General features: G+C 41.4%; 1 protein-coding gene across 18 annotated transcripts in view; it reads left to right on the forward strand.

Moving 5' to 3' along the window:
* The window catches only part of LOC119476257 (unconventional myosin-XVIIIa-like), a 90,537-nt gene that overhangs the window by 55,795 nt on the left and 8,608 nt on the right, over nucleotides 1–26,134 (forward strand). For 16 of the 18 annotated variants that reach the window (XM_037749618.1, XM_037749619.1, XM_037749622.1 and 13 more), the window contains 18 exons: nucleotides 1,102–1,245; nucleotides 1,454–1,543; nucleotides 1,679–1,798; nucleotides 1,922–2,036; nucleotides 3,983–4,110; nucleotides 4,268–4,422; nucleotides 5,635–5,758; nucleotides 5,913–6,113; nucleotides 6,383–6,493; nucleotides 7,745–7,849; nucleotides 8,046–8,192; nucleotides 10,021–10,134; nucleotides 11,060–11,176; nucleotides 11,631–11,714; nucleotides 15,489–15,626; nucleotides 17,051–17,236; nucleotides 17,340–17,479; nucleotides 18,149–18,193. In XM_037749618.1, coding sequence (XP_037605546.1) covers nucleotides 1,102–1,245; nucleotides 1,454–1,543; nucleotides 1,679–1,798; nucleotides 1,922–2,036; nucleotides 3,983–4,110; nucleotides 4,268–4,422; nucleotides 5,635–5,758; nucleotides 5,913–6,113; nucleotides 6,383–6,493; nucleotides 7,745–7,849; nucleotides 8,046–8,192; nucleotides 10,021–10,134; nucleotides 11,060–11,176; nucleotides 11,631–11,714; nucleotides 15,489–15,626; nucleotides 17,051–17,236; nucleotides 17,340–17,479; nucleotides 18,149–18,193 — 2,264 coding nt within the window. The remainder of the gene's footprint in view (nucleotides 1–1,101; nucleotides 1,246–1,453; nucleotides 1,544–1,678; nucleotides 1,799–1,921; nucleotides 2,037–3,982; nucleotides 4,111–4,267; nucleotides 4,423–5,634; nucleotides 5,759–5,912; nucleotides 6,114–6,382; nucleotides 6,494–7,744; nucleotides 7,850–8,045; nucleotides 8,193–10,020; nucleotides 10,135–11,059; nucleotides 11,177–11,630; nucleotides 11,715–15,488; nucleotides 15,627–17,050; nucleotides 17,237–17,339; nucleotides 17,480–18,148; nucleotides 18,194–26,134) is intronic. The other 2 variants (XM_037749623.1, XM_037749621.1) reach the window with 1 other exon arrangement.

A 26,134-nucleotide genomic window follows, 5' to 3' on the forward strand; every position in this document is an offset into this window, starting at 1 on the left:
TGAAACTAGTAAACCTAAGGAATCCACTGGTACCAACCTGGTCATACTAGCTTGTCGGGAAGGAGGTTAAATAATGCTCCAAACTTGCGCTAAATTTTGGTGAGGAAAAACTGGCATGGCCATTTTCAAAGGGGTCCCTTGACCTCTGACCTCAAGATATGTGAATGAAAATGGGTTGTATGGGTACCCACGAGTCTCCCCTTTACAGACATGCAGTTTGGGGCAAATCATTGTCAAGTCAGCACACTGACACACTGACAGCTGTTGTTGCCTTTTGGGCTTGAGTTTGCCATGTTATGATTTGAGCATATTTTTTTATGCTAAATGAAGTACCTGTGAGGGTTTCTGAAAAATATTTATCACTGTTTTGTGTTGTTAATTGATTTCCAATAATAAATATATACATAGATTTGCATAAAGCAAGCATATTTGCCCACTTAAATACTTGACAAATCCCTATTTAAAGCACATTTTGAACAGATAAAAAATGTGTGATTACTTTGCGATTAATCTCGATTAAATATTTTAATCGATTGACAGCCTTAGTTTACATGCTTTAATGTTAAAAAAATGCTTTTCTTTTCTCATACCGGCTGTGCTGAAGCACCTCTTTTCACTCCCCTGTCTGAAACACTCTGTTTGAGCTCCCCCCCACCAAAAAAGTCCAGTCTGCTCTGATTGGTCAGCTGGCCCACTCTGTTGTGATTGGTCAAACAAATCAAACTCTTTGGACTCTGCTCCAGCTCCGTTCTAACTAGCTTTGTATGAGGGCGTGCCAAACCAGCCGCTAGGCAGGTAGTATGCAAATGTGTTACTTGGTGACATCACCAAGTGGGGGAGAGTAACTCCCTTTAGCGTGGACTTACAGCTTTGTAACTTTGCAGACCTTTTACATGCACATAAAACAATATAACACACTAAAGGAAAGGGAAAAGCACAAAAGCATAATGGGTCCTCTTTAACACCATGTACTGAACACATTGCAGCAGTAAACCAGCAGTGATTATGAAGCACTTATTTTTATTAGAAGATCATTTCACAGGTACTGTAATAGTAATATTACACTACCATTCACTCAATCTGTGTATGTCTGTGTTTTAGATTCAGGATCTTGCAATCCGCTGCCTCCAGAAAAACATCCAGAAGAACCGCGGCGTGAAGGACTGGCCATGGTGGAAGCTCTTCACCACAGTCCAGCCCCTCATTAAGGTCCAACTCACCGAGGAGCAGATGCGAGGCAAAGACGTGAGGAGGCCTTTTTCTGTGCGATGCACCCCACCCAATAGATCCCTCTCAGTTAGACAGTCCACTGTAAAGATGCACTACCTGCCACTGCAGCATGGAACTTCCTGCTATTCATTTTTGATGTCTCTCGTACAGTAATACTTAATATTTCACAGTTTTACCTGTAACATTACACACAACCCATATAGCTGTGTTCTCTGTGCTCCAGGAGGAGATACAGCAGCAGAAATCGAAGCTCGAGAGGGTGGAAAAGGAGCGGAATGAGCTTAGACTGAACACGGATCGATTGGAGAGCAGGGTGGGTCCCTTCGCCTGTGGCAATGCATGCTGGGAGTTAAACTCTTTCATTTCTTACTTTGTACAAGAACGGTGGCAAGTATTTTGTAGGTTTGTATTACACCCTGTCTGTGTCTGTGTGTGTGTTTGTGTCCAGATCTCAGACTTGTCAGCAGAACTGGCTGATGAGAGGAGCACCAGCGAGTCGGCATCCCAGTTGCTGGAGACTGAGACTTCAGAGAGACTCCGCCTGGAGAAGGACATGAAGGATCTACAGGCACATATGCACACACACACAGATATAAACACACGTCATAATATTTACAAAAAAAAAATTCCAATGTCAGTGTGACTGACAAGCTCTTGTTTTGACGGTGGTGTGTGAATGTGTGCATTCCAGGCTAAGTTTGACGCCATGAAGAAACAATTGGAATCACAGGAGATGGAGTTGATGGAAGCTCGGCTCGTGAAAACATCAGAGCTCAACGGGGAGATGGACGATGACGATGATGCTGGTTAGTTGACTACAAACTGTTAGTTGTCATTTGCAGGTGACACCAGAGACCGTTATCCATATGTGTGTTTAAAGAGGACCTATTATGCTTATTTTTAGGTGCATACTTGTATTTTGGGTTTCTACTAGAACATGTTTACATGCTTTAATGTTAAAAAAACATTATTTTTTTCTTACCGGCTATGATGCAGCACCTCTTTTCACCCTGGTATGAGTGATCTGATCACAAGTGGACAGCTTTAAATGTACCCAAAATGTACCCAAATTCACAAATATGAAGGATATTACTACTGACATTCCTGTAATATTACGTCACAATGTCTGCTGCTATTTGCATGTAGAGCGAGGGAAGTGAGATCAGATCACAAGTGTTCTCTGGAGACGCATTCTAATGCAAGGTGTGAACAGATGTATTTAAAGCTGTCCACTTGTGATCCCATCACTCAGGTCTGAACAGGGCCTCCGTCTGAAACGATTGGTCAACCGTACCAAACTCTTCGGACTCCGCTCCAGCTCCGCTCTAACTAGATTTGTTTGAGCTTGGCTAGTGCCAAACTAGCTGCTAGGCAGGTGTTATTCAATTGTGTTACTTGGTGACATCACCACGTTACAGAAGAAAAGGCAGGACTTCAAGCAAGGCGTTCCCGTGGGGGAGAGTCACTCCCTTTGGCGTGAGCTTTGTAACTTTGCAGACATTTTAAATGCACAAAAAACTATATATACTATATACTATATAACACACTAAAGGAAAGGGAAAAAGCACAAAGGCTTATTAGGTGCTCTTTAATGCTTTGCCCAAGAAATTTGAGGAAGAAAAACCCTTTTCTCTCTCTTTGGAATCATAATCTTTGGCCATCAGTGTTTTTAAACATTTGTTTTCAATTCCCTAATTAATTGGCCCCTGTGACATTTGCAGCGGCTTGCCAAGACCTGCCTAATGGGCATGTCAGCTCAGGTCAGAAGCATAATTTACTGAACCGCTCATACCAGCATTATGTGCACAGTTTGAAAAATCTCTCCTATACTAATTGTAGCTGCGGGAATTAGCGGCTTTGTTTGACCGTTTCGGCAGGAGACATGGCAGCGAGACTCGGTCACATCTTGCGTAATGCTATTAAGTATATTTTCCAAGTTTGAGGATTTACCGCTAGGGGATTAAGATGTTCGCTCCCAGGCATACAACTAATGCCTGTTGCTGATTGGTCTCCACCTGCTGGGAAAGAGGGCTCCCGCTGAGAGCATATTGTCCACGGGACTTTTTTTCTTTCCACCTCCCCCCTTCAACCCACCTCGGCAGACAAGCCATTACAGAGCATATCAGAATTCTTAGATGAATGAGAAAATAATCGTTGGGGATCAGAGCCGGTGGCCCTGCAAGTTGTCATTATGCTATATATATGCTAATGAGCAGCACTGATGGAGGAGCCGGTGTTGGTACGTGAAGGAGAAATGGACAGCCTCTAAAATGATAAGGGTTGGAAATGAACCTGAACCTGAATATCTGCCCGGCCGCTGTTATAGTTCTGATAGCCTCTGACAGCTCCAGAATTAGGGTCGGCTAAGAACTGTGGAAAGTGCCACTTAGACATGTCCTTCTCTAACTACTATTGTGCTGCGCTCTGAATTTTTTTCTCAGGTTTATCCAAGATTAGAGCTGAAAATGCAGCAAAGGCTGCTTTGTAGTTTCCTGTCGAAACGTTTTTGACCTTATAAGGTCAGGATTTGATGAAAGACGTTTTATTTCCTGAAAGATTATGTTATTTCGGTTCTTGAATGCGATAACCATCGCAGCCACTACGGTGCACTCCGTAATCCACAGCATCCATCATTTCTGAGCTTTTGAGCCTTTTTTCGTCTGTACACCCCGCTAGACCTGCATTAAAGGCAGGAGGAGACGCCCCCAAATGTCACACAGACATTTTTCTGAATTGTATGTCTTTCCTCCAGGAGGCGAGTGGCGGATAAAGTACAACCGAGCCATTCGTGAAATGGATTTCACCAAAAAGAAACTCCAGCAGGAGTTTGAAGAGAAGCTGGAGACGGAGCAGCAGAGCAAAAGACATGTGGAGAGAAGGGCAAGACACTTTTTTCATCAAACAAATTAAGTCTATTTTTAATGTTTGGTTACCACACACTTGTGGCCAGTTAGTTATATAAATGTCATAATAATGATATGCATAAAAGAATAATAGAAATGTTTGTTTGCTTGTGTTTGTGTGTTGTTTGCTGCAGCTGGCTGATTTGCAGACAGATAGTGAGGATGTGCAGCGCTCTGTGCAGCAGCTGAAGAAGAAGTGCCAGAAACTGACGGCAGAGCTGCAGGACACCAAGCTTCACCTGGAGGGCCTGCACAGCCGCAACCACGATCTGGAGAAGAAGCAGAGGAAGTCAGTTTGTCTGACAGTTCTATTTGTCTGTCCTTACTTCTTTCATAAACACAAACTACAGAGAACAATATTGCTCTTTTCTCCTTGAAAAAGGCCAGGCTCAGCCACTCTGACCCACCCGGCAGAACGCTAACGTTTTTCCTTTAATTTGACTGAGATGTTCTGTAATCTGTGGAATTGCATTAGCCGAGAAAATGACTCAGACTTTAAGCACTTGAGAAGCTATCGCCGTGGCAGAATGTGATCTCTCCCCTGTGGCTAATTGAAGATGCTCTGTGGGTGAAATTATTTTCAGCTGCGCTTCAGAGAGAAAAACAGGGAATTACGACGAGCTGACAGCATGAAACACTTAGATGTTAAGTTCACTAACCGTAAGTGTTTCTGCCCCAGACAATTGAAGAAAACAGTTTGCACATTATTACAACCCAGTTGTAAATTGATGGCTAAATGGGGTGGGGATAACAGTTGAGGCCAAAGTAGAGGTAGCGTGTCATACAGGAGGCCTCAAACAACTGCTATGCATCACTTCACAAAATCAGGACAATATACGATGACACATGATTTGATGTACCAGTTTTATCTTCTACAACTCCTGTAGCCTTCAGCCTTGCGCGAATTGGCACCATAGACTGTATATAAGAAGTGGAGTTATGAGACGGTCGGAACAAGTGACGTAGTATTAATAGCGTGACAGTCCCTTAAGGGCGGGCGGGCGGGCGGGAGGGAGTGGTGGTGGATGGGTCAAATAAACACAAGACTTTCAACCACGATACCTGGGTTCGTGTCCCGTGTGAGACTAAAAGTAAAGTTGACTTATTTTGTCACGTGACTCGTTATTGCCAATCCTGTGAGTCACATGAGTCACGTGAGTCACTAGTCACGTAAGTCGAGTCATTGAAGTAAACGTCGACGACGACCGTTTCCTAACTCTAAGTGGTTGTTTTGTCTAGAACTAATTTCCTGTGAAAAGGGAAGTTTATTTTGAAAGGACACTATATATGTAACGATCGTATATGGACACACCCTCCCCAGTCCGTCCAAAAGTAACGCAAGAGGGGTTCCCCGTGTTTCAGTCTCCGATGCGGAGGGGAATTTTTGTGTAATGACAGATACAAAGTTTACTATGATGCTCAAACTATTCAGCCCTATGGAACCCTCGTCTCATGTACAATCAACAGTTTGCTGAGCTGTGTGTTCGTGTGTGTGTTCCAGATTCGACCTGGAGCAGAACCAGGCCCAGGCCGAGGTACAAAGAGAAAGGGGCCAGAGGGAGAAGCTGGCTCGAGAGAAAGACTTAATGACTGGTGAGATGTTTAACCTCCGCCAGCAGCTGCAGGTAAGCTACTTTACACTACAGTACACACTTCAAATGCACTCTGACGTCCTCTCTCTCGGGGACCACATGTCTGGTCTCTCTGCTCTCCTATTTGACATAACTGGGCTGGTGGTCCAGATGTGCGTTTTATGTGCGTTATCTCTTCCGCCCGCAGGACAAGGACGTTGAGTTGTGCGCCGTGAATATGAAGGTGCAGCAGCTGGAGGCCGAGCTGCAGGATCTGTCCTCCCAGGAGTCGAAGGACGAAGCGTCGCTAGCCAAGGTCAAGAAGCAGCTTCGCGACCTCGAGGCCAAGGTGAAAGACCAGGAGGAAGAGCTGGACGAACAGGCCGGAAGCATCCAGATGCTGGAGCAGGTACAGGGCGGTGCAGATGTGGTATTTCATACCATTATGGTGAAATATTTGCGTTTTTACTGCTGAAAGCTGCTTATATCACACCCTAATAGCCCAAAATTACCATCATATTTGTTTAAAAATCTGTCTCTCATTTTTGACAGATGGTAGAAATCTCATTATGGAAGGAAACCACAGATTATTTTTTTTTTTTTTTCATTTTTGAATTCTGTCTTTGTGCATTTATTTTACGCGCTGTTACATGTGGTGTGTCCTCGTCGTGCACTCAGGCCAAGTTGCGGCTCGAGATGGAGATGGAGAGGCAGCGGCAGACCCACTCTAAAGATATTGAGAGCAAGGATGAAGAGGTGGAGGAGATCAGGCATTCCTGCAGTAAGAAGGTGGGTGCTGCACATTTCTCACTCTTAAACATATGTGCATTTTTTCCCCTATACATAGCCTCAAGGCAGCACTGAGAAACACACACTTGCATTTACAAGTGTGTGTTGAACTTCATTGTACTCAATGCGAGATCCATACAACTTACATTATTTCAAGTTCATGTTGGTCATCCCACGTTGTATACAAATATACTGTATTCAGCAGAATAAAGTATAAGTATAATCATTTTAGGGCTGTCAATCGATTGATATATTTAATCGCGATCAATTGCATGATTGTCCATAGTTAATCATGACTAATCGCAAATTAATTTATTTATCTGTTCAAAATGTATCTTAAAGGGAGATTTGCCAAGTATTTAATACTCTTATCAACATGGGAGTGGGCAAATATGCTGCTTTATGCAACTGTATGTATATATTTATTATTGGAAATCGATTAACAACACAAAACAATGACAAATATTGTCCAGAAACCCTCACAAGTACTGCATTCAGCATAAAAAAATATGCTCAAATTATAACACGGCAAACTCAAACCCAACAGACAACAACAGCTGTCAGTGTGTCAGTGTGCTTACTTGACTATGACTTGCCCCAAACTGCATGTGATTATCATAAAGTGAGCATATCTGTAAAGGGGAGACTCGCGGGTACCCATATAACCCATTTTCATTCTCATATCTTGAGGTCAAAGGTCAAGGGACCCCTTCGAAAATGGCAATGCCGGTTTTTCCTCACCCAAATTTAGCGTGAGTTTGGAGCGTTATTTAGCCTCCTGCGTGACAATCTAGTATGACATGGTTGGTACCAATGGATTCCTAAGGTTTACTAGTTTCAGATTATACTAATATCTTCTCTCTAGATTTAAAACTGAGCCCTCTACCACCTAAAACTCGCAAGTTGCATTAATGCATTAAAGAAATTAGTGGCGTTAAAAAGAATTTGCGTTAATGCATAATTATCGCGTTAACTTTGACAGCCCTAATAATTTTATATCTTGGATTATACACTGCAGAATAAATACAATTTAGAATACAAATAGTGTATCTATATTAAAAATGAATAATAAAATATCTATGTTGATAGATCTAGAGGCTAGCAGATCTTCTCAGGGGGGGGTCCATTTGTCTTTGACGTGCGAGAGCAGCCATGTCGAACAGGACGGTCGATGGTGTGTAACGTCTGACTTTGTTTATCACTGATCATCTGTTGGTGCATCCTGACACTCTGTGCTCATGTGTCCTGCAGCTGAAACAGATGGAGGTACAGCTGGAGGAGGAGTACGAAGACAAGCAGAAAGTGTTGCGCGAGAGGAGGGAGCTGGAGTCCAAACTGCTGAACGCCCAGGACCAGGTACTTCCATCACTCTGCCTCTGGGTCCCTGTCAGCGCAGTTAAGTGTGTGCGATTTAGTGCGCGCCACTTCTTTTTGATCGGAAAGAAGCTGCTTTTCACTCTGGAGAGGGAAGCCGAGAGGGAGGATAGAAAAATAGAGTGTGTGTGTGTGTGTGTAACAATACTGGTAAGAAAAGGTGTGTTTTGTGATTCAGGTGAGCCAGAAGGATGTGGAGACGGAGAAGAGGCTGAAGAAAGACCTGAAGAGAACCAAAGTCCTTCTGGCTGACGCACAGATTATGCTGGACCACCTGAAGAGTAACGCCCCCAGCAAGAGGGAGATCGCCCAGCTCAAAAATCAAGTATTGAACACTTTACTGTGTCTCAGGGTGCTTTCACACCTGTAGTTCGGTTCATCTGGTCCGGACCAAGGGAAAAATTGTTACATTTTAATTCTGGTCCGGTTCCTGTTTACGCTGACTTTTTACAAACGAATCAGAGGATTAAACATGAAGTTACACAGATTGACAGGTAACTCAATGATTGTCATCCTGCATCATTAGGACCCACGTGGGGAAATCTAATTCTGGTGACTGACAGAAGTTTATGCAGCACTTTAATGCTTCTTGGTGTGTATATGTATGTATTTTGATTTATAACTGATTATAAGCATTATTAGTATTTTTAGTAGGGCTGTCAAAGTTAACGTGATAAGAACGCGTTAAGGCAAATCGTTTTAATGCCACGGATTACTTTAACGCATCAATGCAACTTGCGATAAGATACTGGCATCATATGAAACTACAAAACCTAAGGAATCCATTGGTACCAACCATGTCATACTAGCGTGCCGTGAAGAAGGTTAAATAACGCTCCGAAGTTATGCAACATTTTGGAGAGGCAAAACTGGCATGGCCATTTTCAAAGGGGTCCCTTGACCTCTGAGCTCAAGATATGTGACTGAAAATGGGTTCTATGGGTACCCACGAGTCTCCCCTTTACAGACATGCCCACTTTATGATAATCATATGCAGTTTTGGGGCAATTCATAGTCAAGTCAGCACACTGACACACTGACAGCTGTTGTTGCCTGTTGGGCTTGAGTTTGCCATGTTATGATTTGAGCATATTTTTTTATGCTAAATGCAGTACCTGTGAGGGTTTCTGGGCAATATTTGCCATTGTTTTGTGTTGCTAATTGATTTCCAATAACACATATTTCCATACATTTGCATAAAGCAGCATATTTGCCAACTCCCATGTTGATAAGAGAATTAAATATTTGACAAATTTCCCTTTAAGGTACATTTTGAACAGATAAAAAATGTGTGATTAATTTGCGATTAATCGCAATTAACTATGGACAATCATGCGATTAATCGCGATTAAATAATTCAAATGATTGACAGCCCTAATTATTAAACTGCAAATCGACTTCATGTTATGATGAATAATGGCAGAGACAGGACCGTACAAAAGCCCCATTGCACATTCCCAGATGACTGGTGCGAACGCATAGTGCTAACATCGGAGAGCGCATGTATTCATGTATAAGGTTCTTTACTGTGGGATCGCTGTCACACACTTTTTAGTGGACTTAATGAACTGGCAGAGTACACAAGTCGGATGAAAGCACAGCAGTTTTAACAGTTTCTGACCTATTAATTAGGGAAAATACACTCGCTGACGTGCTTATATACATGGCTTTAAATACAGATCGCTTCCTGAACCGATTTTACTATCAGCAGATGGATTTATTAGTAGTTTAGCTTTTGAAATCTTACTAAAATCACATATCTGCAATCATAAAAACCTGTGGTTGGTTTGTTTGCTTTCATACCACAAACGAACTGCACCAGAGTCCGCTTTGACCCATCTTTTCAGGCGGACTGGGTTTGGTCCACACCAGGGTTCGATTGACAGCTTTTTCACCAGCCCAAACAAAGTATACTAACCGGGCAAACGCACCTGAGCTTGTTTTAACCGAACCAAACGGGTTAGGTGTGAAAGCACCCTCATACTGATACTGAACAAAAAGACACTTTTTGAAATTGGTCTGGTCTCGGGGTATAAATATGCATAGGTTGATAAATCCTCTGCATATCCGGGATAGCTCCTTGATCTTGGCCTACTAATGCTTGTCCCTCACCTCCTCCCCGGTACCTTTTTCCTTCCTCCTGTTTCTCACAGCTGGAGGAGTCAGAGTTCACTTCTGCGGCAGCGGTGAAGGCTCGAAAGAGCATGGAGCTTGAAATAGAGGACTTGCATATCCAAATGGAAGACGTGGCCAAAACTAAGATGTCGGTGAGTTTTGACTGTCCGCTATGTGTCCTGAGGACGCAACATAACCGCACTAATGGTGTTCCATTCATTCACTTGAGTAGGCTTGAATGCCTTTGTGTGTTGATACTCAATAGAGTGTATATTTAGAGATAATGAAATAAACTACCCTTTTTTTCATCTTACAATGCAGAAACTGTTTTTTTATATAAAAAAGAAAGTTTATGTAAATGTTTCCATACCCTTCTTTTAATGAGCAAATGAAAACAACAAACAATGTTTAATTAATGGAGGGCTTTGCCTATCAAACTTCCACTCTTAATAATGCAGCAGGGCTCTTACATTAATATGCGTGCATCATCAAGCCATGGTGGGAAATTAAAATAATAAATGCCCTTTGGCATATATCTGATTTCAACATTTTGCTCTAATGGATAAATAAGCTTTGTCGAATGTTTTTTTCTTTCTCTCCATCTGCTCATTAATGGCTGTCTCATGAGAGTCCCGCCTGCATGTCAGGCTCGTAGACTGAGGATGTTTGTGTCTCTGGGGACGACACACGGAGTGCTGTGCTGCCTCTGCTTTGCTTGTTAATTGCTGCATTTATGGCGAGGGAAGGTCTTGTAAATGTCTCAGATTAGAGAATGCATATTGAGGGCTTGAGTCCACCCCCCCCTTCACTGAACACAGAGGATGAACTCTAAATAGGACATCACCAGTATGCTGCACTGGCTGCTCTTTTCCCTGCCTAAATGAGCCAATTGATTATCTCCAATTGGTCTCATCCTCCAGCCAGAGCGCCCCGTCCAGATTGTGTTTCACTGCCATCAGATGAGATTCCAGGACTGCCGCGGCCCGGCCAGCTAATGACCGTTTATCATATTCAATAGCTCATGAATAAACCCTGTCATCCTATACTAAAAATGTGCGTGTTCCCTCCCTCCTTCAGCTGGAGGAGCAGGTGAGCCGTCTGCAGAGAGAGAAGAATGACCTGCAGTCTCGCAACGAGGAGGATCAGGAGGACATGAATGAGCTGATGAAGAAACACAAAGCCGCAGTTGCCCAGGTAACCTGATATGCCTAACACCTCGGTGAGCAGTTCGAAAGCCTTGGAAATATGAATTCCTTTGTGATCAATGCTCAGACCAAGATCAGACGAAAATAGCGTAATTCCTTTGATTATTTGTACTTAGTTTGAGAAATTGTGGGGTACCATCTCTAACATTGACAGGCTGTTCTTTTCTGCATGTTTAAGGAGAGTGGCTTTGAGGTTTGGAGGACATGTTCCCCTCTAAACTCAGTGTGTGCTCCGCAATCAGGGCGATGCAATCTGTTCTGCAGCAGATCACATGACAAATGATTTGGCACAGACGTATTATGTTCATTAACCATTTACATTAAATTTTTTTTTTTTTACAGATACATCAACACTCTTCTTCTCTCTCACACAGATATATACCCTAATTCTCTGACTATTAACTTTGTGTGTGTATGTGTGTGTGTGTGTGTGTGTGCACTAGTCTGCCAGGGACTCAAGCCAGATCAGTGACCTGCAGGCCCAGCTGGAAGAGGCCACAAAGGAGAAGCAGGAGATCCAAGAAAAGGTACAAAGAAGTATTCAAAAAGCACCACATCCACCTGCCAGGAACCCGCCTGCTGCCTTGACACTTCTCTCTGATTATCGTGACCAAGAAAAAAAAAATAAAAGCTCTGTTTTTTGGCAGCTTTCTTCTCAAAATTGCAATGCAATTTGCATTTAAATAGTAGGAATCAGCTTAGAGTCAAGGGGAGAAATTGTTCTTCTGCCTCTCAGTACTCATATTTAAAGGAAGGGTCGTGTACGTAAACTCAGCAGCTTGTTTCCATGGATTAACCAATTAGATAAAATGAAAGCACTCATTCTGTTTCTTTCAACGCTTAGCTATCAACTTGGTCTAGCAGCTTCTGTCTCAGTGATTTCTATCATGTGTGGTGTTTTTGGATTGTCATTCAAATGCCAATGCATGATGTGATTTTTAAAGAGGACCTATGGTGCCTTTTTCCACTTTCCCTCAGTGTGTTATATAGTTTTTTGTAAAAGTTCTGCAGAGTTACAAAGCCCAAAGTCCACGCCAAAGAGAATTACTCTCCCCCATACTGCTCCTGAACTGCCTGAAACGCCTTGCTTGAAGTCCCGCCTTTTCTTCCGCAACGTGGTGATGTCACCAAGTAACACATTAGCATAATACCTGCCTTGCAGCTAATTTGGCATGCCCTCAAACAAAGCAATTTAGAGCGGAGCAGGGGCGGAGTCCGAAGGGTTTGGTTTGGTTGACCAATCACAACAGAGTGGGCCAGCTGACCAATCAGAGCAGACTGGACTTTTCAGGAGGGCGGGGCAGGAGCTCAATCAGAACGTTTCAGAACGAACATTATAAGTATGTAAGTAAGTAAGTAAACATGTTCTCGTACATACTTATTTTCAAGTATGCACCTGAAAAATAAGCATAATAGGTCCTCTTTAAATAATCGAAATTTCTCAGGGAAATGAAAACGTAGCAACCTTGTTTCTGTATGTCGATAGAATAGATAAAACCCTGAAGATTTTACATTTTACTCTTAAACATAAAAAACCCTCATAACAGACGCCTACAGCAGAGAGTCATATACACAAAATGTCAAACTCCTGCTCTATGTGACTTTTGTATTTGCTAGTAGCCTTGCACACTCTCACACTACACTACCATATCAAGATGAGAGGCCCAGAGGCATTAATTTGTGTGCCTTTTGTGTGTTATTCCAAGTGCAATGACCTACCTACATGAACATTTAATACGCACTTATACATTTATTAACGCGCCCTTTGTCCATATGGAGTTTTGTGCTGTGTTAATGCAGAGTCCATCCATTACTTTTTCAAAACAACAGCTTTCTGCACTGTGCTCTAAGGCACTTTAGCTCCGGCATGAGTAATGGCTGTAGTTATGTGCTTTTTATTAACAGACAGAAACAAGGTGAGAACTGATTGTTGTTTTGGTTGGAGTGTTTCTGCTTACAATGCTTACAAAGAACTTATACTAGCATGTGAGATGCCTTTTTGCAGGCTAACCAGTCCATGTGTGGCCCCTAAATTGAGGTTGACCTTTGCCATGACATGAACATTCATGTAACCGTGATACAAGATCCCTTAATTCTTCATCCAGCACCATCATCAGGTCAACATTTTGATTAATGACCAAATAGTGTACCTGCAAAATCCCCAACTGCCTCAGCTGTACTTTGTGTTTAATGCTAATTTGCAAATATTAGAATGCTAACATGCTAAAGTAAGATGGTTAACATGGAAACCGTATTTTTGTAGGCCAACCAGAATGTTAGCATCGCCCTGGGTTCCCTCAACAAAAAAAGCCAATGGGATTTTTCCACTGAGTTTTGGATTATTGCAGAAAATAACGAAAAACGTTTATAACATCTACACGTTTGTTCAGCAAAATAATCAAATGAGCACTACTTTTATGATTTTTGAAGTGTAAACGCGATCGCCAGAAGTAAAAAGCTAACATTAGGCTATGAAGGAACTACACCACGGGCGCGTGTGCCGAGTATACACAACGAGGCTGTAAAGGCGGTTGAGACGGCGTGATGACGTTTAGTCTCATTTAGCCACTTATTAGCAACCGCCTTTTTTAAGACAATATTGATGTATTTTATGTCGTAGAACAAAACTTTAAAATCTCTTTAAGCTTGTGTTAACAACAGACCTTATTTCAGGCATCTAACTAAAAACCCCTTCAAAAAAACACACCGACTTCCAGACGAGGGAACCGGAAGTACTGAAATGCTAACTAATTTCTGGGTTTTATAGGACTCATTCCGGTAGCACTCTATTACCGTCCTGCGACAGTCACTTTTTTTTGGCAGCATTCGATTTATTGATTGCTGTTGGGATATTATGAGAATTTCAACAAATATAGCAAAAATGTTTTTGAAGAAAATTACCAACCCTAGCTTTAAACCTGCTGAACATCTGCATGATCATTGTGAACATGTTAGCATATTGCACAACTGGCTTCCAGCTCACTACACTAACAGCTTTGTATTTTAATCATATGACTGTCACAAACCTGGAGCTACTGTGCACCATCCTCGTCTAATTTAGCATATTTCTGGGCTTATTGGTTGAGTCATCAACTGAATGATGGAGGCTCGGCATAAATGTGGATTCATGTGGTATAAAAGGTTAATGCATCTGATTCAGGCCTGCGTTGATAATAGTGCTTTTATAATAATAGTGCTTTTATAATAATAGCTTAGTTTTTTTTCCCTGATGGAAAGCTATTTGTTTGAGGATAACCTCTAACATGTCATGTGTGTCATGTATTAATGCATGGCCATTTTCTTTGTTGATGCATTTGTTTGCAAAATGAATTTCCTCTGGGCTATCAAAGCTGAATTCACCTAGTATATGGCAATCTAGTTTGTATGCACATTACCGACACTCAGGCTCGGAGTAACTTGACTTTAAGAGGGGGTCTTCCTTTAAGTGTTGACATGCAGTAGAATAAACAAATACAACCACCTGCCTTGAACATAATGTGGTTAAATTTAATTCCACTAAAGGACAGAATTGAGCTCTTGCCACCTCCTAACAGCAGACCGTGTTTCTATTAGATTAAGCTATACACGTGCCAAAGCTTTGGTCCACTTAGTTATACGCAAAGCCCACCCATCACAATAGTTTTTGGCTACACTAGAGAAACACAGCAGGCTGTAAGGCATTGTTAAAACCTGCCAGAGATGGCAGCGACAGCCATCTAAAGCATCTGACCTTGAAGTGGTTATCTCATCCCCAGTAGGAGGGGAATCTGACTTCTTTAGTAATATCAAAGGAGAGCTCCAAATCCTCCTTGTCTTAGATGCAAAGTCCCCCCATTAGGTACCGTGCTGCCTTTTGGGCCGGTTTTGTTGGGACGTATCTTTCTTCCTTTTATCAGTCATGAGAAAACGATTCAAATGGAACAAACGTGCTTTGCATGAAGCCGTGCTCTTTCCCAAAAGCCTATGAAATTACTGGGACTCGCTTTTACTCAGCCTGAACCACAAGCTCTTCTTTTGACCATTCATGGTAGATTCGAGGGCTTATCTAAGAGCTCATTATTCAGGCTGGATGCACAATATTTACATGTACCGAGATGGATTAAATTTACACAAATAAAAGGGTGAAAAAGTGAACATTAATTTAGTTTTAAATACATACACAATAACATCAGCGCAAAGTAGTCCTTACTTAAGAGGAAGTGGAAAAGCAGAGGTAAAGAAGGAGGTGTGCAGTCAGTGCTGCTCCTCAGGGAGTGATTGTGTGTGTTTACATGTATGTATGTGTGTGTTCCTCCACGCAGATTCATTCGCTGCAGAGCCAGCTAGAGTTCCAAGAACAGTCCATGGTGGAAAAGTCTCTTGTGTGCCGTCAGGAGGCCAAGATACGTGAGCTGGAGACAAAGTTGGAGTATGAGAGGACGCAGGTCAAACGCTTGGAGGTGAGACCATCCTCTGCGTCTCGTAAATGTAAAAGACATGCTTTGTGAAAAATATGAACGGAAGTTTGACATTTTATTTTCTACTTATCATGAGTTGATTTATCTTGCATAGCTCCATTTTTTAGTTTAGGGCTGTCCTTGACCAAAATAAATCTTATTCAACTTCAGGCTGGCCCACACTAAAAGATTTTTCAAATCTTAAACGATTTTGAAAATGTGAGAGACCTCACACATGATGACATGTTATGTTCAATTTAACAGTTTTATTCCTATAGTGTGTGGAGAGCAACGCTTTTACCAAAACAGCACACCACACTAACAGCTTCCATTCATGAATAACAAGAGTCACGACTAAAACAAAAACCCGAAAATCTCACAAAATATCTCGCGATCAAACGTGAACAAACGTGGTGGATGACGGGCAGGAAAAATTAGCAATGTTAGATTTTGCTCTACTTTGTACTGAAAATTCACGAAGGATGGATGGATGAAGTTATGGAGTCATGTTGAATACAAATAAACAAGTTGGTCCTCTGTTTTTGCTTCACGTTTTGCATTAGCTCATGTATTAGCCACGGCCGCCATGATGGCGGTTGTTGTCCTGCTTCAGTCACGTTGGTTCTCAATTGCGTTTCTTCGTTCTTTCCCACGTGACTGCGTCATCGGCTGTCCTCGGGGTTCCTCACACACAACCGGATATCCGATAGTAAATATTGAACATGTTTAAGATTTACGATTTGAGATCGGTGCGTCCAGGATAGACTTCTGAGCTGATCGGGGGATGTAAAAAACACTCAACATATCTCACACCACAGGACTATCTGGAAAGATAATCTTTAGAACCATCAAAAAAATCGGGGCTTTGCTGACAATTGTTGGGAGGGGGAATCGGGCTCAAAATCGTCTAGATGCTCGTGTAGTGTGTGCCCCATATTAGTCAACACTGCGATTTTGTCGACTAATGGATTAGTTGATTTAATCGACAGATCTGTAAAACTGAGTGTCTCCACAAAGAATCACACAAAAGCACCACTTCAAATCTTGTGTTTACTAGAAATGTGCTTATAAGTTTCTTGGAAAAAGGTCATTCAGCATGAAAAAAGCATAAAGAAAATGACTTATTGACTAAATAAATCTTAGTCGACTAAGCACAAAACAACCGATTAGTCGACTAATCGACTAAGAGGGGGGCAGCCCTATTTTAGTTGCTGGTTAAGAAAAGCATCCACCAGGGAATAAATATGTTTTGATTCGTAATTGAGAAAAGTACCATGCTCCAAACTTTTGTTTTTACACGCTTTAAAGAGACCAACCACGGTGGGCTAGGGACAAACATTAAGGAGAACAAAGGAAACAATTCTATCTTAGAAGTTGTCCACTTTTGTAAGAACAACTTCTAACAGTCCACCTCGAATCCTCCCCAGAGCCTGGTGGGTCGCCTGAAGGAGAACCTGGAAAAGTTGACAGAGGAGAAAAACCAACGCATCGCTGCAGAAAACAGGGAAAAGGACCAGAATAAGCGAATGCAGAGGCAGATAAGAGACATGAAAGAAGAAATGGGAGAGCTGTCTAAGAAGGAGGGCGAGGCGAGCCGGAAGAAGCACGAGTTGGTAAGGCTTTTTGGTTGCTGGGGGAGACCTGATACGATTCACACCGAGCTCACACTGGAGAAGGAGTAACCACGCTTCTTCTGTGCTGTGATTCATTCACCAGGAAATGGACATCGAGAGCTTAGAGGCGGCGAATCAGAGCTTACAAGTGGACCTTAAGCTGGCCTTCAAGAGGATAGGTGACCTGCAGGCGGCCATAGAGGACGAGATGGAGAGCGATGACAATGATGACTTAATCAACAGGTACGGCACAGCTTTAACCTCCTCCAAAAGGAAGACACAATTGCCTTTGCTTCAGTAGATCTGTAACATGTGCTTGGTACATTAGGGGATACTGTGCTGTAGCTAGAGGCCTGAAAACCAAGTTATCTTGCAGCAAGAAACTCATAAAATTAGGTTTTTTTTTTAGTAGCCTGTCAATCACAACTTGTATCTTTTCATTCTCTGTCTCCCACATCTTCCTACATCAATTCCTGTCTAACCTTTTTAGTACTCTGTGAGTCATACTACACTTTGTCTGTTCTCCAAATACTTCTCACACGGTTCCCCCGCTTCTGATCTTTTGTCTCAGCGCTGGTTTTCCCCTGTTTGGTTACTCCCTCCCTCTTTGCAGAGGGGTTGAGGGTTATGCTAGCTCTGAGCCCACTGAGGTAAACACTGACTGCAGTAATACAGACCTCTAAAAAAAAAAAAGGAAGACATTACACACATACCAGCTCTGTTTGAGAATAAGGAGTTTATTTACACTGCTTTACAATGGATAGTTATTTTATGTGCGCCTGTAAGTGTTAAACTATTTATTTGCTGTTATCTCAGCTGGTCCTCTTTTTGCACTGTTGTTTGTGTATCTCACCTTCTCTCTTTTTTCCCTTGTTCCCCCATTTTGGTGTTTTTTTTCCACACTCCTGGCAGTTTGCAAGACACGGTGACAAAATATCAGAAAAGAAAGAACAAAACGTGAGAATGAAAAAAAAACGCATCCTTTGTTTCTGTCGTAATGGTTGTTTGCAAGTTTTTTTTCACTCACCCACCACAAGAGAGAATGATGCAGTATTCCTTATCCTCTCGGTTTAGGATGTTCACAATAAGACCGCGAGGAGAAGTCTTTTTAAATAGAATTCAAAGCTGCGTCTGTGGTGAACATCTTTGATAAAAGCCACGCTTAAAGGATGACCCCGGTGTTTCATTTAGTTTCATTTCATTTTGTGCCGAGTGTCCGCAGGTGTATGTACACAGACGGCCTCGTTGTGAGATTTCAGGGCTTGCTTTTGTACCTTCAGAGCAACAAGAAGTTATTTGAAAAATCTGATGGCGCACAGAACTCTTTGCAGAATGTTAGAGGAAATGTGAACCAGAATGGTAAATAGACTACGACTCTAAATGACACCGGCTCTCTCCTTTAAGCCGCTCTCTCTCTCACCGCTGTAGAAAATGTGACCCTGATGAAAAACAGCAAAGTGTAACAGACCTGCGGTGATACTGCATCATTGTCTCCATGAATATTTTTTCAGACATTCGCAGCCTCATCATGCATTCGTTTGGATCAGTGGATTTTTTTTACCTGTCTTCTGCTCCTCTGTGGGTTTACCAAAGCACATGCAACAAGTCCTCATCTCACTGAGTTTGTACGGGGAATACACCGCAGATTATTTTCATTTTATGATGCGTCCATACAAAATCAAAAATATGATCCATACATCCATTATCTGGGGGGGCTGGGGTACACCCAGGACAGGTCGCAGGACAACCATCCACGCTCAAGTTCACACCTACGGGCAATTTAGAGTCAACAACTAACCTAACCTGCATGTCTTTGGACTGTGGTAGGAAACCAGAGATCCCGGAGGAAATCCACGCTAACCAGGGAGAACATGCAAACTCCACACAGAAGGGCTTAAACCTGTGACCCTCTTGTTAACCACTGCACTGCAATATAAGTTGTTTGACAGTTTGGATGAAATATCTTAAATTAAAGTGGCAATCCTTAAGATTTCAGTCCTGGCTGATTTGGCGACACCCTGTTTCCTCGTGGTTTAACACTACAGGTCCCAGAATACTGTTGGCAGCAAAACAGACTATTGTCATTTTAATGAAGAAGTCAGACAATAATTGGCCTTTTTCCACCATTCTGTGATCAATTGTGAGCTGATTTTATGCTGCACATGGCATGAGTCTGTGAACAGCAAAAGTATTTGGTTACCTCGCTAAGAAGAAGTTGGAGGTGTGCAGCCTGCAGCTCTTCATCTAACAGCTCACTGTGGCTGCTCGTTCTTGTTCTATTACTCCCTGTAATATTTCAAACTGATCTGCTGTCAAAAAATAACCAAAATGGCCGCTGTCTTTTTTTTTGTAGACGCATTTTGATGAATGCCAAGGTCAATAACAAACGCGTTGCATTTCCTTTGACTACTTCATAATAAAAGTCAACTTGTATTTCACCGGTTAAACCTGCAGTAGGCAGAATGTTTTTAGGCACATCATTTTTTTTTTCAGATTAACGGTCTCATGCACTACTGTCAGGATATAGTGACCGTTTTATAAAAATAACTTTTTTTAAAATCATATTTACTCCATTTCTACCCACTGCAGCTTTAAATGTTTTAAATGTGGAGCTGCCGCAGCAGGAAATGTGAGGTTTGCATTAACAGTAACTTAATACAGCATTTTTTACGGTAATGTCGCCACAGTTCGTAATACTGCACATATATAAATATTGCAATACTTTCATCAGTGGGCCATGGGCTCAATCAAACTTTTGTTACCGTCTTCGACAATAGATAGTGACTTAATAGACATTTATTTAAATGGAAATCTTCAAGATTGCCACTTTAAGATGAATTGATTTAATTTACTGATTCTTTTTATCTTTTGGCCTCCGTATAAGATAAGATAAGATGTTCCTTTATTAGTCCCACAGTGGGGAAATTTGCCTCCATATAGTAGTCATTTTCTACTTCTAGACATTTTGTTCATCATGTGTCTTTTAATTTACATATAAGAAATGATTAGGGACTGAGATTTTTCTGTTGAAATCACTGCAGAAAAACCTGAAAACAAACAAAAAATAAAATAAAAAGTATGCATTTGGACATAATGTGCTTTTGCAAAAGCATAGAACCAAATAGATGTAGCATTACTGGTAGTAATGCTACATAGATGTTCAATTGAAAAGAAGTCTGTGCAAAACATCACAACCAAACATCACCATCAAACAGAGGAGAAGAACAAAAGTCCCATGGATATTAACAAAAAGCAAACAAGCTGGAAAAATAACTAAAATAGCACAGCCTCACAGCAAGCTGCTATACCAACAACATCTCCCCCACAGTCAATGCCTAAGTGGATTTATATAACCCTCCTGGCCCCACCCTAATTGGACTAAACCACTGTATGTGGGTTACCTGATTGGACTGAATCACTGCATGGAGGTTAGGTAAACCAGCGAGGGAAATTCCCACTGAAACCTGATCCTAACAGAAACAGCAAAACATTTGAATGTCAACAATATTTAAAGGTTAGGAACTCTTCCCCCTGGGATGAACTTTTTTAAAGAATAGGAAGACACAACTGGGCCGTCCTCTTCCTCCTCAGCCCAGATTACCAGTGGCCACAATGATACTAGTGAGAAAAAGGGAAAATCACATCAATTAGATAACATCACCAAGGTTAACACAACCTGCACAGAAAAGCGCATAAATCTAGTGAAGGAAAACATTTCATATCTTATTGATTAATTTAGAAATAAACCAACTTATTGATGGCTCCACCCTCCACCCCTAACTAGGCACAGGTGGCCTGACTCAGCCTGATAACAGTGATTACTATCTGGGTTTGTGAAAAAATGTATAGAGGGAACATTTTTCACAACAGAGATTCTAAACATTTTCAACATATTTCATGAAGAGATGATCTGCACTGTGCCCCTTGACACAAACTTAGCGTGGTGGGAGTAACCTCCATGTGCTCTGGAAGACCTGAAGCGTAACTGTGTGAGCGACGCATGTGACTGTGAAAATGATTGCAGCGCGGCTGTCTGTCCACGGCTGCACAGTCAGCAAGTGTTGCAAGACAGTGATGGCACCAGTGTACTGCTGAAATTTTCTTTTTTTTCTTCACCCAAAAGCTCTGCTGTTGATTTTTCCATGCATGAAAAATACTCCACTAATTCAATCTTATTTCATAGTGCTGTGACATATTTAACTTTAAAATACAAATGTTCACCTTGTCTTGCTTGTAAAACACATTGATTGTGAATGTTAATCATGTTCTTTTGACTGACTGAATCCCATTTTCTTTCAGTTTTTTTTATTTTATACGCTGAAAAGAATCTTTGTGGCATGTTAAATAATTTAAACCTTCATCAGAGCGTAATAAAGAAATGGAGTCTTCAGTTTGTAGCGGATATACCCGTCCATAATTTAACCTCTGATTGCTTCTTCACAGAGACATGGCATTGCGCTCTTTATGTGCTTTTTTTTTATCCATTTTTCATCAGACAACCCGTGCGTATCAGCGCTCCGCTTTTCTTTTTGTGCAACTCGAGGAAAAGAGCGACACTTTCCCGTGTTATTTAATTGCATTTTCCCCCTCCTTCGACATCATTGCATTAGCAGCATGGGTGAACAATAATGGGGGAGGTGATTTATTTTTTTCTTCTAATTATGAAGTGGATTTTCCAGATAATTTACATTACTATTCAATATTTTTGTACTCAGTGCTTCAAAAGAGGTTACAAAAGCTGGATTATTAGTATTATTGTTGGGGGAGGTAATAGAAGTTCCCCTTACAGACTACAGCAGGCTATGTTAAAGTACAGGGGTTACATATAATGTAGGACTGTGCGGTGTGCATAGTAAAAGCTTTCATCAGTGAGGATTGACTGGAATGGTTGCATTTTTTTTTTTTACCTTTAGTGCTAATAATCCTTGATGGCATGAATTACATCGCATAGTGCAACGCATTCTCATACAACAATTTATATGATATTTTACAAAAAAGGGATTCCTCCTTTTTCATTAGTTTTCCTACGGATGTCAAGCAACACGTGTAAATTTCCGCTCGTTACATGCATGCAAAATAAACTTCCTTCTTCACAGAAAACAACCACCTTAGGTTAAGGCAATAAAACAACTTAGTTATGTTTAGGATAAGATCGACTTAGTTAGGTTTAGGCAACAATACTACTTAGTCAGGCATAGGAAAGATTTACTTAGTTAGGTTTAGGCAACAATACTACTTAGTTAGGCTTAGGAGAATATCGACTTAATTAGGTTTAGGCAACACAACTACTTAGTTAAGCTTAGGTAAAGGTTGACTTAGTTAGGTTTAGGCAACACAACTACTAAGTTAGGCTTAGGAAAAGATAGACTCAGTTAAGTTTAGGCAACACAACTACTTAGTTATGCTTAGGGAAAGATCGACTCAGTTAGGTTTAGGCAACACAACTTCTTATTTAGGCTCAGGAAAAGATTGTCGTTTGGCTTAAAATAACCCCGGAAGTGGCGTTACTTAAGTACGTAAGTTACGTGGCAAATCAACGTTGACTTTTGGTTTCACACGGGATACGAATGGCAACGAATGGTCTCCTGGGCAAATTTCCAGCCTGCATAGTGTGTACAGCATTCTATTAACATAAATTGATGCCCTGTGCTTTTTAATCAATATATAACTAGTTAATGTTGAACAGACACCTTAAAAACGTGGTGTTGGTACCACCAAGTGCTAAACCGATAGAAACAAGCCATACGAGATTTGATGCTGAGTCTAAACATTTGTGACAAAGATTTACAACCAGTGCAGGCCAATTGTCAGAAACTATTAATGTTCACTTCTAAATTCTCGGGGCTTGTTTGTATCCACGAGCCTCAGGACTGGTTAGCTAGCAGTGTGGGGCCAAGGACAAATCGCTTGTGACACCATTTGCACAGCACTCAATTGCAAGCCACCTTTTATTTTGTGTGTGTGTGGAAAGAGGGAGATAATTTCGCTGTGGGCTGGGTTTCAGTATTTTGTTGTGTGATATATCATGTTAAAAAAGTCACAGTATCACAGAGATGACAAATGGGCAGCATATGTAATCAACTTTCTAGTATTAAATGAAGCTATTTTCTTGTTTTGGTGGGCGTTCATCGTTTGCATTTAGCATGCGGTAGAGAAGAGAGGCAGTGGGAAATAAAGGGGTGAGATAATAGCTGAACTCACAATTTTAGCTTGCCGCCTCTTGAAGCACCTCTCAAACTCTGAAATGAGCAGGTTTTCCTGTAGAAGATAATATAATCAGGCCATTTAGTCCCCCTAGGATCATCATTACCTTCCCCACCAGAAAGCCTGGGCTCGTAAGGTCGATGATGAGAAAGTTAAATGCGTTAATGCTCTTAGAAATCTTGAAAGCCCGAATACCATTCCGTCCAAGAATCTGAGGCTTCTTTATGTCTATGCTCACTCCGTCGCGATGCTCACACACCACCGGCACTGCCAACTAGCTTTTAGGCAGACTATCAAAAAAATAAGAAGGGAGCATAGAGGACACTTTGTTCTCTAAGGAAAAATGACTGAATATGTGACACAAAGCTTGGTGACAAAGGAAATGGTACGCTGTTCACTGGGAGACCTACATAGATGGATATGTGGACAAATGATAGAGATCAGCAGTCTGGCTGTCATCTCCACACCTCTTTGAATATTGTGTTTGCTTCTTTTAAGCATTTTTCCAACATTTTTGCAACACGTCCCAAGGCTCAGATAGATAAGCTTGTCCAAGAATGAAAAATTGTAACAACAACCCTGCTGCCATCATTGCAACTGTTTGCCCTGCTCAGGCCATTCTCATACAGCACTCGTAGCTATACCTACGAAAAGAAATGCTGCACTGTAATTCGTATACATCCGACGTCATCGTGAACCAGGAAGTATAAAGAGCGACAAAGCGGCGCGTAGGGAGGAGGTCGGGGTGGATGGGTGGGTCAAAAAACACCGGAGTTTCGCCTAGCAGACTGCGGTTTGTACCCCATGTGAAACCAGAAGTAATTTGTTTGTCACGTAACTTACGTACTTAAGTTGTGACACTTTCTGAGTTATTTTAACCCAAACCACAATCTTTTCCTAAACCTAACTAAGTTGTTTGGTTGCCTAACCCTAACCAAGTTGTTTGCTGTGAAGACGGAAGTTTATTTTGAAAAAACTGTATGCATGTAACGAGCGGACATTGACACGAGTTACCTGACATTCGTAGAAAAACACACGAAAATGAGGAATACATTTTTGTAAAATACATGAACCGTTGTATGAGGAGATGTTGCCCTGCTACACTACGTTAACCAAAAACTATAGAATGGAAAATTTTATTTTTCACACAAGTCAAACGTATTTTAGGCCTTCTGAACGTATGCATCTCTGTGCAATTTTACATCAGTCTCTGTGAAATGTGAAAATACATTTTCACACATCATGTAGCCAAGGAAGCCAGTGTATGCATCACTGAAATTGGAAGCAGTGCATCCTCAAAGAAATGGAGAATTATTCATGTATTGCATCTCCTGAATACATTTTGACCATGATGGGAGTATTGACGTAGAGGTTATGCCACTCTACCTTCCTCTTTCTCACCATTTCCTGTCACATTAACCCTCAAGTACAATGGGATGCATAATTCAGAAAATTGACCATGGATTTGGAATGAATGAGGATTGACCTTATCCAGGTGGGATCTACTGAGCTTTTTCATCGGGAACCTCAGGTCTCTGTATATTGATTGTTATGTCAAGCGTGGGGCCCACAGGGGCTGTCTCATGGCTCCACTCCAATAACAATCACCAGGAGCAGGTGACATGCCACACAGATGCTAGCAGCCCAGAAGCAGCCAAACAAATTCATTATGCCTATAAACCAGCATCTTCATCTACATTCTGCCTAGATCGCTCATCTGCGCATGCGGAACGTTCTGTCGAAAAAACATATTGATTGTGTTATTATTGTATCACATAATCATGCCTGCCTGTGGCCTGTCTGGATTGTCTTGCATCATACTGACCTTTTAAATATTGTAAAAGAAGGAATAACATTACTAACAAAAAGCTTGTGATATGTGAAAACCAATCATTATTATACTTGTGTAATTCCTCTGATGGTACACTTCATAGAATATTCACATGGCAAGTCATTTAGTCATATATCTTGTCTGAAAATCTGCATAAATTCACTCTGAACTGTTGCACACTGTAGATTAAAGAGGACCTATCATGTTAATTTTCTAGTGCATACTTGTATTTTGGGTTTCTACTAGAACATGTTTACATGCCTTAATGTTAAAAAAAAAAACACTTTATTTTTCTCATACTGGCTGTGCTGCAGCACCTCTTTTCACCCTCTGTTTGAAACACTCCGTTTGAGCTCCTGCCCCCAACCCCCCCTCCTCTAAAAAAAGCCCAGTCCGCTCTGATTGGTCAGCTGGCCCACTCTGTTGTGATTGGTCAACCTAACCAAACTCTTCAGACTACGCTCCAGCGCCGCTCTAACTAGCTTTGTTAGAGGGTGTGCCAAACCAGCCGCTAGGCAGGTATTATGCAATTGTGTTACTTGGCGACATCACCACATTATGGAAGAAAAGGTGGGACTTCAAGCAAGGCGTTTCGGGCAGTTCAGGAGCATTGGGAGAGGAACTCCCTTTGGCGTGGACTTTGGTCTTTGTAACTTTGCAGACCTTTTACATGCACAAAATACTATATAACACACTAAAGGAAAGGGAAAAAGCATAATAGGTCCTCTTTAAGGCTGTTAATTTTAATCGAATCAAGAAGCTGAGTGGGGATTAAGGAAAAAAGTTAATAGAAGTCAATTTACATTTTTTAAATAAAGGGTTTGATTGCAAAACATTTTAACTTGAAAGATGTAAAAATGACT

The sequence above is a fragment of the Sebastes umbrosus genome, chromosome 17 (assembly GCF_015220745.1).
Source record: "Sebastes umbrosus isolate fSebUmb1 chromosome 17, fSebUmb1.pri, whole genome shotgun sequence".
NCBI lineage: Eukaryota > Metazoa > Chordata > Actinopteri > Perciformes > Sebastidae > Sebastes > Sebastes umbrosus.